This window comes from Xenopus tropicalis, chromosome 8, assembly GCF_000004195.4.
Source record: "Xenopus tropicalis strain Nigerian chromosome 8, UCB_Xtro_10.0, whole genome shotgun sequence".
Lineage (NCBI taxonomy): Eukaryota > Metazoa > Chordata > Amphibia > Anura > Pipidae > Xenopus > Xenopus tropicalis.
This window is the reverse complement of record NC_030684.2, coordinates 12,158,491-12,171,778: the sequence shown is the minus strand read 5'-3', so window position 1 is coordinate 12,171,778 and position 13,288 is coordinate 12,158,491. Positions and strand designations below refer to the sequence as shown.

Below are 13,288 nucleotides of genomic sequence, written 5' to 3'. Positions count from 1 at the left end.
TCAAGTACAGGTACTGTTTTATTATTACAGAGAAAAGGGAATCATTTAACCATGAAATAAACCCAATAGGGCTGTTCTGCCCCAATAAGGGGTAATTATATCTTAGTTGGGATCAAGTACAGGTACTGTTTTATTATTACAGAGAAAAGGGAATCATTTAACCATGAAATAAACCCAATAGGGCTGTTCTGCCCTCAATAAGGGGTAATTATATCTTAGTTGGGATCAAGTACAGGTACTGTTTTATTATTACAGAGAAAAGGGAATCATTTAACCATGAAATAAACCCAATAGGGCTGTTCTGCCCCAATAAGGGGTAATTATATCTTAGTTGGGATCAAGTACAGGTACTGTTTTATTATTACAGAGAAAAGGGAATCATTTAACCATTAAATAAACCCAATAGGGCTGTTCTGCCCCAATAAGGGGTAATTATATCTTAGTTGGGATCAAGTACAGGTACTGTTTTATTATTACAGAGAAAAGGGAATCATTTAACCATTAAATAAACCCAATAGGGCTGTTCTGCCCCAATAAGGGGTAATTATATCTTAGTTGGGATCAAGTACAGGTACTGTTTTATTATTACAGAGAAAAGGGAATCATTTAACCATTAAATAAACCCAATAGGGCTGTTCTTCCCCCAATAAGGGGTAATTATATCTTAGTTGGGATCAAGTACAGGTACTGTTTTATTATTACAGAGAAAAGGGAATCATTTAACCATTAAATAAACCCAATAGGGCTGTACAGCATATCGCACATAGGTGATGTGCCCAAGAAGGCAAAGGATAAAAGCCGCTAACAGACGCCCGATTTCCTCATTACTGTCCCAGTAATTGGTATGCAAATGATTCCTGCCAACACCACTGAGGTTTGGTGCTTCTCTGTTAATCACTGATGGGGGGGTAACGAAGCAACAGAGTCACCCTGGGGAGTTGGTGCCTTCCCTACAGGCTAAACAGACAGACGGAGCTGTGAAGGTGAGGAACAGTAATGAACATGGGCAGGCTCGTTTACTCAACTCTGGATAATGGAATAGTAGAACTGAAATGGCCCTTTGGCAGCTTGGCAATGGCACTGAGCTATACCCAGTGTTCTGCCACCCCCGCAAATCCCAGCTCAGTGGTATGTGCCAAAAGGCTGGGTATGGCCCCCTCTATTAGCTTTTAATGGAAACATCCTAGGACCTGGCGAGCTGCCATATTGTTCATTATTCAGGTATAACCGATTGGATGCCTGACTGTAATTATATATATTTATATATGGAAGCTTTTATGGCCCTTAGCAGGGCAGCCATCTCTTCCAGCCAAGTATACACAGCAAGCAACATGGCAGGTCTGGCGCTAAAGTAGGTCAGGGCTTTTAGAGCGGGGAGTGGGAGACACATTGGAAAGAAGGAATGATCGTTATTACATTAATTAAGCGGAGGAAAGGAAAGCATGACATGGAAATTACAGGGCCGGAGGATTTCATTGCATCCCCCATTATAGGCATAGACAGGGGCAGGGGCTGGAGAAGGAACAACTCCTGCTAATTCCCATCCCTTCCTGCTAATTTCGCTCTTCTAAATAACCATGATTAGCCCTCCTCATCCTCCTCCTCCTCCGCGGGATGGGACAGCTGCACTTTTATTTTAGGGCGTTTTTGGAACAGGGCCACAGAGAGACGGGAGCAAAGGTTTGCCAGAAGGGGATCTAAAGCACAAAGCTGTGTTATAAGTTGTACAGATACTGAGAATAATACTATCCATTTATTATTTGTATTTATACATATGGGAGGGAGGTGCCATAGTGTTTCCCTTAGACAGTACAGTATGAGGGTACAGCTTATTGTGTGCCCAGAACATTCCTTCTCTGTATATTTGTATTTATACATATGGGAGGGAGGTGCCATAGTGTTTCCCTTAGACAGTACAGTATGAGGGTACAGCTTATTGTGCGCCCAGAACATTCCTTCTCTGTATATTTGTATTTATACATATGGGAGGGAGGTGCCATAGTGTTTCCCTTAGACAGTACAGTATGAGGGTACAGCTTATTGTGTGCCCAGAACATTCCTTCTCTGTATATTTGTATTTATACATAAGGGAGGGAGGTGCCATAGTGTTTCCCTTAGACAGTACAGTATGGGGGTACAGCTTATTGTGTGCCCAGAACATTCCTTCTCTGTATATTTGTATTTATACATATGGGAGGGAGGTGCCATAGTGTTTCCCTTAGACAGTACAGTATGAGGGTACAGCTTATTGTGTGCCCAGAACATTCCTTCTCTGTATATTTGTATTTATACATATGGGAGGGAGGTGCCATAGTGTTTCCCTTAGACAGTACAGTATGGGGGTACAGCTTATTGTGTGCCCAGAACATTCCTTCTCTGTATATTTGTATTTATACATATGGGAGGTGCCATAGTGTTTCCCTTAGACAGTACAGTATGGGGGTACAGCTTATTGTGTGCCCAGAACATTCCTTCTCTGTATATTTGTATTTATACATATGGGAGGGAGGTGCCATAGTGTTTCCCTTAGACAGTACAGTATGGGGGCACAGCTTATTGTGTGCCCAGAACATTCCTTCTCTGTATATTTGTATTTATACATATGGGAGGGAGGTGCCATAGTGTTTCCCTTAGACAGTACAGTATGGGGGTACAGCTTATTGTGTGCCCAGAACATTCCTTCTCTGTATATTTGTATTTATACATATGGGAGGGAGGTGCCATAGTGTTTCCCTTAGACAGTACAGTATGGGGGTACAGCTTATTGTGTGCCCAGAACATTCCTTCTCTGTATATTTGTATTTATACATATGGGAGGGAGGTGCCATAGTGTTTCCCTTAGACAGTACAGTATGGGGGTACAGCTTATTGTGTGCCCAGAATATTGCTTCTTTGTATATTTGTATATATGGGTGGAAGCTGCCATAGTGTATCCGTGGGCACAAGAGCACACTTTAAAGTGTATTCCCAACTTATCCATTACAGACAGGACCATTTGCCTTTTTAAAGCCAGTGAATATCTCTATGCAAACAAAAGAATCCGTTAACGAGTTGCGGGAATCTGCCCCGACTCCTAATCAGTCTGCGGAGATATTCAGAGCAAACTGTCTGGGTTGACACAAGGCTGGCAGTTAGTGAGACTCCCATTTCCCGGCAGGCTGCTGAGCGGGGAGCCATATGTGGAATGTCGCAACTGCCGGGCAATGGGATGGCAGAAGTCACAGCGGGGAGCCGGTTACTGCCAATGAGACAAGATAGTAAAACTGTGATGGATTCCACAGGGCTCCAAACATCCGCTCCCTAATGTCATGCCTTGCAGCCGTCTGTCTTCCCCTTGCGTTTGTATCACTAGGGGGCACTGTTGCATGAATGACAATGCATAAAGGTCCCCATACACAGGCCTGCCCGACCGATATCTGGCCTGAAATTGGGCAGATCTCGATCGGCAGGTTAGAAAATGTAGTTGGATCGGGGACCGCATCGGCTCGTTGATGCGGCCCCAGACTGACTTTACCGATGCCCGTCATTATAATTCGATCGTTTGGCCCCAGGGCCAAACGATCGAATTACCCTGGATCCTGCCGATATCGTCCACCCGTAGGTAGGGATATCGGGAGAAGCTACGCTCACTTGGCGCCAAGCGAGCGGATCTGCCAGTGTATGGGGACCTTTAGGGTCTCTATGTGCAGCCAACAAGTTGCATGACTAAAGGTGGCCATCCACGGAAAGATCCACTCGGATCTTTTCCCGACATCAGCCTAATTCGGTAGTTTGGCCAGGGGCCATCAAATAAGAACGATGGGTACAGGAGCCATGATCCAGATGATCCAGGCCAGATGTTGGTCGGGCAGGCCCCTCATTAGTGCCCACACATGGGCAGATGAGCTGGCAAATCGGTCTAAAGAACTGATATCGGCAGCTAGAATCGGCCCATGTATGGCAGCCTTAAGACTTGCTGTTTCATTCACCTAAGAATGGTGGCCCCGAGGCTCCTGATAGCCGTCACTTCCAGGGGCATTTCCTCAGGGCCACTGCTTCCCCTGACCCTGATAGCCCCTTCCTTTCTGCACCCATCCCCTTGGATAAAGCCTCTTGCCTCGCTGCGCCCTTCGGAGCCAGTTGGATGCAGAACCAGCAGTGACAGCAAATCAATGCAATTCGGTGCCCTTCATGGTCAGGCTGAGGTCGGCTGCAGGGTTCTAAGAATTGCGGCACATTTCTGTCTGCAATCTATACTGAATAGACTGTGGGTACTTAAACGGGGGGGGGGGGGGCACGTGGGTAGGGCTGGCTCCATTATTCCTAGATGTACAGGCAAGCTTGCTTGCTCTCGGAACAATATAATGAATCTGTTAAGGCCCCCATACACATTGACATCGCCAAGCGAGCGGATCTTCACCCGATATGCCCCCCTACGGCTGGGCGATATCGGGGAGCGTGTAGGTGAAAAAAAAAATTCAATCATTTGGCCCTGGGGCAAACGATCAAATTATATTGGCGTCAATGGGGCAGTTGGTTCGGGGACCTCATCAACTAGCCAATGTGGTCCCTGATCCAACTGAATTTTCTAACTTGCCCGATTGATATCTGCCCAATTTGAGGCCAGATATCGGTCAGGCAGGCCCCTCGTTTCTGCCCCTACACAGGCCAATAAGCTGCCAAAGCGGTCCAAGGGACCAGCTACTATCGGCCCGTGTATGGGGACCTTTATCCATAGCGGCTGCACAGATTTATAGGGTATACGGCGGCCAAGACTTTCCAGTATCCGCCCATGGGCTGAATGGGCTTCCATTCTTCATATACTGGGGCAAACCGCATACCTACGGGTGCCTTGGGCCCTTGCTGGGTGACAACAGGAGGTCCGATAACCTTTGCCATATCAATTTCTATAAGAGCTGGGCAGGGGTTTCTGGGAGTTTCCCCCAACTACTGGAATATAAAATGTGCCCTTACAAGTGCCCAGGCCAATGGGATTCAGGCTGCTATGCCCGGGTATCAGACAGGAACATTCAGCACCTGTTGTGCAAAGCGCCTGGCACTCACTCTACTCCCAGCGGGGCTAATTATGCACTCATTTATCACTGCGTTACATCTCTCGCCCGTACGCCATGTTGGATGAGCAGACTGTGCCGTTGTGCAAGAGACCGTCAGTCTGGACTGTCAGACAGGGGGCAAGGGACAGCTGCAAGGATCAAGTGTGCGGAACATTGCAGGGAACTACAACTCCCAGCAGGGAAAACTAAAGCACCAGGTACAGGCGACAAATAACTGGTTGCTAGGGGTTACTAGCGGAAACCAGAATCAAAAGCATCCATTATAATAGCTGCTATTTTGCAATGGAGCTGTTCCTGCTCGAATCAGGGTATGTTGGAACATGTCGGGTCATTACGCGGCAAGGCGAGTTCTAACGGCGGCGGCCGTGTCTCTACCTGCGACAGGAAGCAGCTCGGCATCCATTTCTATAGAGGGTTTTATGTGCCAGCAGGCAATTGGTTTGGCCACGATTACTATATATCAGAGCCCGCATTATTAGGGCGCTGTGCCTTTAAATAACACTTTGGGATGGTGCTGCAGGCAGGAGATCATTAGAAGCATCATGGCTGCAGGGGTTAGGGTGACTGACTGACCCCTGCCCTCCAACAAATGGCACTGGGAAGAGGAGGGGGAGGGATTATAGCTCATAAGCCAGGGGGCTGCTGTACACTCTCTTCCCAAACCAGGTGACATTTGGCGCACAGACATGAGTGGAAGTGAGATACTGACGTGAACAGACTGAGAAGCACAGCTGGATCCTGTCTCAGTCCAATAAACAATGCTGCGCCCCTCCCCCATACTCACTGTGCATTGCAATGCAGCATTTTATCCATAGATAGCAGGGTGGGCAGGGGGGGGGTTAAAGGCACCATCCATGGCAGTGATACCCAGCAAGCCCCCCCCCCCCAACAGCCCCCTAAGTTTGCTCATAGCCTGTACAGAGAGATACCATAAAACTATGGCACATAGGGATTCCCCTGTACTAAGCACAATTCAGCAGGAACAGCCCCCTAAGTTTGCTCATAGCCTGTACAGAGAGATACCATAAAACTATGGCAGCATAGGGATTCCCCTGTACTAAGCACAATTCAGCAGGAACAGCCCCCTAAGTTTGCTCATAGCCTGTACAGAGAGATACCATAAAACTATGGCACATAGGGATTCCCCTGTACTAAGCACAATTCAGCAGGAACAGCCCCCTAAGTTTGCTCATAGCCTGTACAGAGAGATACCATAAAACTATGGCACATAGGGATTCCCCTGTACTAAGCACAATTCAGCAGGAACAGCCCCCTAAGTTTGCTCATAGCCTGTACAGAGAGATACCATAAAACTATGGCAGCATAGGGATTCCCCTGTACTAAGCACAATTCAGCAGGAACAGCCCCCTAAGTTTGCTCATAGCCTGTACAGAGAGATACCATAAAACTATGGCACATAGGGATTCCCCTGTACTAAGCACAATTCAGCAGGAACAGCCCCCTAAGTTTGCTCATAGCCTGTACAGAGAGATACCATAAAACTATGGCAGCATAGGGATTCCCCTGTACTAAGCACAATTCAGCAGGAACAGCCCCCTAAGTTTGCCCATAGCCTGTACAGAGAGATACCATAAAACTATGGCAGCATAGGGATCCCCCTGTACTAAGCACAATTCAGCAGGAACAGCCCCCTAAGTTTGCCTATAGCCTGTACAGAGAGATACTATAAAACTATGGCAGCATAGGGATTCCCCTGTACTAAGCACAATTCAGCAGGAACAACCCCCTAAGTTTGCTCATAGCCTGTACAGAGAGATACCATAAAACTATGGCACATAGGGATTCCCCTGTACTAAGCACAATTCAGCAGGAACAGCCCCCTAAGTTTGCCCATAGCCTGTACAGAGAGATACCATAAAGCTATGGCACATAGGGATTCCCCTGTACTAAGCACAATTCAGCAGGAACAGCCCCCTAAGTTTGCTCATAGCCTGTACAGAGAGATACCATAAAACTATGGCAGCATAGGGATTCCCCTGTACTAAGCACAATTCAGCAGGAACAGCCCCCTAAGTTTGCTCATAGCCTGTACAGAGAGATACCATAAAACTATGGCAGCATAGGGATTCCCCTGTACTTTTTTTGTAAAATCGCTCGAAAAAGGGTCTCCTAGCGATTCGGAGGGATAAGCCATTTGAAGTAATAAGGTTTGGGTATACAAAGTGATTTAATGTAGGATTTAGCTTCACCCCTTGATAACCAAACTGCAATGACCAGAACTTCCTGTCAATGAGCCAATGGCTGGTCAGTACAGTTTGGTCATGATGGGGTGAAGCTAAATCCTACAAAGTTATAATATTGTAATAATAGGAATCTGAAATGCCAAGAGAAGGTCTGGGAGTTACATTTCCCACAAGTAACACCGCACCAATCAGGTAAGAGAAAGGGAATGTTCTGGGCACACAATAAGCTGTACCCCCATACTGTACTGTCTAAGGGAAACACTATGGCACCTCCCTCCCATATGTATAAATACAAATATACAGAGAAGGAATGTTCTGGGCACACAATAAGCTGTACCCCCATACTGTACTGTCTAAGGGAAACACTATGGCACCTCCCTCCCATATGTATAAATACAAATATACAGAGAAGGAATGTTCTGGGCACACAATAAGCTGTACCCCCATACTGTACTGTCTAAGGGAAACACTATGGCACCTCCCTCCCATATGTATAAATACAAATATACAGAGAAGGAATGTTCTGGGCACACAATAAGCTGTACCCCCATACTGTACTGTCTAAGGGAAACACTATGGCACCTCCCTCCCATATGTATAAATACAAATATACAGAGAAGGAATGTTCTGGGCACACAATAAGCTGTGCTATTGGCCTAGCTCCCTCTAACACCGGGGCTGATGTATAACAATAAGGAAGTTTACACTAACTGGACAATGAGTGTTGGAAAACAAGCGACTCCTGTGTGAAAGAACAACATCGGACATTCTCAGAATTCTATGTAAATGTCCCATTATGTGACACAAGCTGAGTGAGCAGTTTGGCTGCCATGGTGCCCCCCCCCCCTTCCCTGTATTAATATCACTGGCACAGTCTAGCGGGGGCCCTGGTTAGTATGAAATAATAATATCCTTTATTTATATAGCGCAGACACATTCTGCAGCGCTGTACAGAGATTATACATCATACCCATCAGCCCCTGCCCCAGTGAGCTTACAATCTAAGGTCCCTATCACATTCCCATCAGCCCCTGCCCCAGTGAGCTTACAATCTAAGGTCCCTATCACATTCCCATCAGCCCCTGCCCCAGTGAGCTTACAATCTAAGGTCCCTATCACATTCCCATCAGCCCCTGCCCCAGTGAGCTTACAGTCTAAGGTCCCTATCACATTCCCATCAGCCCCTGCCCCAGTGAGCTTACAGTCTAAGGTCCCTATCACATTCCCATCAGCCCCTGCCCCAGTGAGCTTACAGTCTAAGGTCCCTATCACATTCCCATCAGTCCCTGTCCCAGTGGAGCTTACAATCTAAGGTCCCTATCACATTCCCATCAGCCCCTGCCCCAGTGAGCTTACAATCTAAGGTCCCTATCCCATTCCCATCAGCCCCGGCCCCAGTGAGCTTACAATCTAAGGTCCCTATCACATTCCCATCAGCCCCTGCCCCAGTGAGCTTACAGTCTAAGGTCCCTATCACATTCCCATCAGCCCCTGCCCCAGTGGAGCTTACAATCTAAGGTCCCTATCACATTCCCATCAGTCCCTGCCCCAGTGGAACTTACAATCTAAGGTCCCTATCACATTCCCATCAGTCCCTGCCCCAGTGAGCTTACAATCTAAGGTCCCTATCACATTCCCATCAGTCCCTGCCCCAGTGAGCTTACAATCTAAGGTCCCTATCCCATTCCCATCAGTCCCTGCCCCGGTGAGCTTACAATCTAAGGTCCCTATCCCATTCCCATCAGCCCCTGCCCCAGTGAGCTTACAATCTAAGGTCCCTATCACATTCCCATCAGCCCCGGCCCCAGTGAGCTTACAATCTAAGGTCCCTATCATATTCCCATCAGCCCCTGCCCCAGTGAGCTTACAATCTAAGGTCCCTATCCCATTCCCATCAGCCCCTGCCCCAGTGAGCTTACAATCTAAGGTCCCTATCACATTCCCATCAGCCCCGGCCCCAGTGAGCTTACAATCTAAGGTCCCTATCACATTCCCATCAGCCCCTGCCCCAGTGAGCTTACAATCTAAGGTCCCTATCACATTCCCATCAGCCCCGGCCCCAGTGAGCTTACAATCTAAGGTCCCAATCACATTCCTATCAGTGATGGCCAATCTCTGCAATGCGCTACAGAATATGCCGGCGCTATACAACCCTACAGTCTGGCAGTAAGTGCCGGCCCAGATTCTCCCAGAACACAACAGAAGGCCCATTAGAAGCGAGACCCACACAAAGTATGAATGTTCCAGACATCCCCGCCCTATGGAAACCGCGCACCTTCATGGAATAAAACAGGGGAAACCTTGTTCCGCTTATAAAGGCGCAACTGCCCAGGGAATTAAGGGAGGAGTCAGAAGAGACTCCCAAGATGCCGTGCAGAACCCAGAAGGGCGAGCGTCGGGCAACACTCTAATATCCCCAGGTGTGACTGTGAGACTATTATATAACTAGTCATTTATACAGTGCCGACCCCTTACATACAAACCCTACCCCGCAGAACCTCACCCCGACCCTACCCCGCAGAACCTCACCCCGACCCTACCCCGCAGAACCTCACCCCGACCCTACCCCGCAGAACCTCACCCCGACCCTACCCCGCAGAACCTCACCCCGACCCTACCCCGCAGAACCTCACCCCGACCCTACCCCGCAGAACCTCACCCCGACCCTAACCCGCAGAACCTCACCCCGACCCTACCCCCGCAGAACCTCATCCCGACCCTAACCCGCAGAACCTCATCCCGACCCTAACCCCGCAGAACCTCACCCCGACCCTACCCCGCAGAATCTCACCCCGACCCTACCCCGCAGAACCTCACCCCGACCCTACCCCGCAGAATCTCACCCCGACCCTACCCCGCAGAACCTCACCCCGACCCTAACCCGCAGAACCTCACCCCGACCCTACCCCGCAGAACCTCACCCCGACCCTAACCCGCAGAACCTCACCCCGACCCTACCCCGCAGAACCTCATCCCGACCCTACCCCGCAGAACCTTAGCACTGCGAGTGTAACTTCTAGTAAGTCTATAAAACTTGCTACAAAGTGTCCCATTGGGGCGGAACCTGAGAGTCAGGAAGAGAAATGTAGCACATACATATAATATAAACACACAGTGGGTCATAGTGATCCCAAGCAGCACGTGGGAGCAGTCACTACAGTACCTATATACATGGGGCAGTTCTGTTACGGTTCTGGTGATGCCGGACCTTCCCTGGCTCTGACAGTTACTCACCTCCCATGTATCTGTATAGGGATAACTGGGCCGTGGTACCAAGTATCAGAACCATACAGTTATAATGCAGACAAGCATCAGTACCAGAACCTCGGGGCAGTGGTGGAGACACCAAACATTAGGTACTCATGAAAGTAACGAGCCACTCGTTAGTGTGAAACCCTAGTGGAACTGGCTGCCCGGGGAGGGAGTAAGCCCATTGGCACACATGCCCCCGAGTCACATGGTTAGCAGTGTCGCTCCCCTCTCACACCTACACCCAGCGCCGAGGGAACCCAGTAGCAGCTTTAGGCCCAACATGGTGATGGTCGCACTGAGCATAACCCCCAAGCAACATACATGTGGGCAACAAAGGGTACAGAGGGGTAGAACGGTGGCACCCTGTAACCCACCCCTACTGCCAGCTCTGTGTATTAGCTCTCATGGTACAGCTGCCCCCCAGCAGGATCCACCCCAACTCCACTGATCATCTACCCCTGCAACCAGTACTCCCTTAATGCCCCCTCTCCTGTGCAACCGGTGCCAATGCCCCCTCTCTCCTGTGCAACCGGTGCTCCCTTAATGCCCCCTCTCTCCTGTGCAACCGGTGCTCCCTTAATGCCCCTCTCTCTCCTGTGCAACCGGTGCTCCCTTAATGCCCCCTCTCTCCTGTGCAACCGGTGCCAATGCCCCTTTCCCCGGTGCAACCGGTGCCAATGCCCCCTCTCTCCTGTGCAACCGGTGCTCCCTTAATGCCCCTCTCTCCTGTGCAACCGGTGCTCCCTTAATGCCCCTCAATGCCCCTCTCTCCTGTGCAACCGGTGCTCCCTTAATGCCCCCTCTCTCCTGTGCAACCGGTGCTCCCTTAATGCCCCTCTCTCTCCTGTGCAACCGGTGCTCCCTTAATGCCCCTCAATGCCCCTCTCTCCTGTGCAACCGGTGCCAATGCCCCTTTCCCCTGTGCAACCGGTGCCAATGCCCCTCTCTCCCCTGTGCAACCGGTGCCAATGCCCCTCTCTCTCCTGTGCAACCGGTGCCAATGCCCCCTCTCCCCTGTGCAACCGGTGCCAATGCCCCTCTCTCCCTCCTGTGCAACCGGTGCCAATGCCCCTCTCCTCCTGTGCAACCGGTGCCAATGCCCCTCTCCCTCCTGTGCAACCGGTGCCAATGCCCCTCTCCCTCCTGTGCAACCGGTGCCAATGCCCCTCTCTCTCCGGCCCTCCTGTGCAACCGGTGCCAATGCCCCTCTCTCTCCTGTGCAACCGGTGCCAATGCCCCTCTCTCCCCTGTGCAACCGGTGCCAATGCCCCTCTCTCCCCTGTGCAACCGGTGCCAATGCCCCTCTCTCCCCTGTGCAACCGGTGCCAATGCCCCTCTCTCTCCTGTGCAACCGGTGCCAATGCCCCTCTCTCTCCTGTGCAACCGGTGCCAATGCCCCTCTCTCCCCTGTGCAACCGGTGCCAATGCCCCTCTCTCCCCTGTGCAACCGGTGCCAATGCCCCTCTCTCTCCTGTGCAACCGGTGCCAATGCCCCTCTCTCCCCTGTGCAACCGGGTGCCAATGCCCCTCTCTCTCCTGTGCAACCGGTGCCAATGCCCCTCTCTCCCCTGTGCAACCGGTGCCAATGCCCCTCTCTCCCCTGTGCAACCGGTGCCAATGCCCCTCTCTCTCCTGTGCAACCGGTGCCAATGCCCCTCTCTCCCCTGTGCAACCGGTGCCAATGCCCCTCTCTCCCCTGTGCAACCGGTGCCAATGCCCCTCTCTCCCCTGTGCAACCGGTGCCAATGCCCCTCTCTCCCCTGTGCAACCGGTGCCAATGCCCCTCTCTCCCTGCACACAGTACCGCTCCCATCCATAATATCCCCAGTAATGTCAGCACAAGAAGATCTCCCAGAGGAACATTAAGAAGAAGCTGAACTACAAGTCCCGGCAGCAGGAGGAGCGGAACTACAAGTCCCGGCAGCAGGAGGAGCGGAACTACAAGTCCCGGCAGGAGGAGCAGCGGAACTACAAGTCCCGGCAGGAGCAGCGGAACTACAAGTCCCGGCAGGAGGAGCAGCGGAACTACAAGTCCCGGCAGGAGCAGCGGAACTACAAGTCCCGGCAGGAGCAGCGGAACTACAAGTCCCGGCAGCAGGAGGAGCGGAACTACAAGTCCCGGCAGCAGCAGGCGCAGCGCCCCAGGCCCAGGAATAAGCGCAGTAGAAAGAGCTAGCCGGGGGCTGGGGGCGGTGCCCGTATAACACACAGGGCCTGCCCGGCACACAATCCCGTACCCCCCGTACCTGCTTTCTCTATTTTCCCGGACATGTCCGCCGGTGAGGCCTGAGCTCCGCTGTCCGGTGCTTGTGTATCCGGGCTGTGGGGAGGGGAGGCCCCGGTCCCTGAGGTATCGTCCTCCCCTCCCTGCCGTCTCCCCGACCTATCCCAGCAGCATGTCCCGGAGACTCGGTGCGGCCTGACTAGCGGTCCGTCTCCTCTCACTCCCGGCTCTATGTGTGTCTGTGAGTGTCTGACGAGCGCCCCTTTCTCCTGGCTCTGCCAACTCCTTAGCGCAGCGCCCCTAGCGGTCACCGTGATAGTTACGCCCGCCAAACCTCAGCCTTCTTCTGCATCACAGCGCCCCTAGCGGTCACCGTGATAGCTACGCCCGCCAAACCTCAGCCTTCTTCTGCATCACAGCGCCCCTAGCGGCCTCACCTCACACAGAAAGAACCTCAGCTTCCCATTGCTCACTGCGCCCGCAGCGGTCACTAAGGGAAACTGCGTACAGATAAGAACAAACCTCGGACTTCCACTGCTTCCTTGCGCCCCTAG

General features: G+C 51.1%; 1 protein-coding gene across 5 annotated transcripts in view; it reads right to left on the bottom strand.

Annotated features, from left to right (window-relative positions):
• Nucleotides 1-13,068, bottom strand: part of rapgef1 (Rap guanine nucleotide exchange factor 1) — a 59,329-nt gene extending 46,261 nt beyond the window's left edge. For 3 of the 5 annotated variants that reach the window (XM_012968551.3, XM_012968552.3, XM_012968553.3), the window contains exon 1: nt 12,757-13,058. In XM_012968551.3, coding sequence (XP_012824005.1) covers nt 12,757-12,781 — 25 coding nt within the window. In that variant the 5' untranslated portion in view covers nt 12,782-13,058. 5 annotated transcript variants of the gene reach the window in all.
• Between the last annotated feature and the right edge of the window lie 220 nt (nt 13,069-13,288).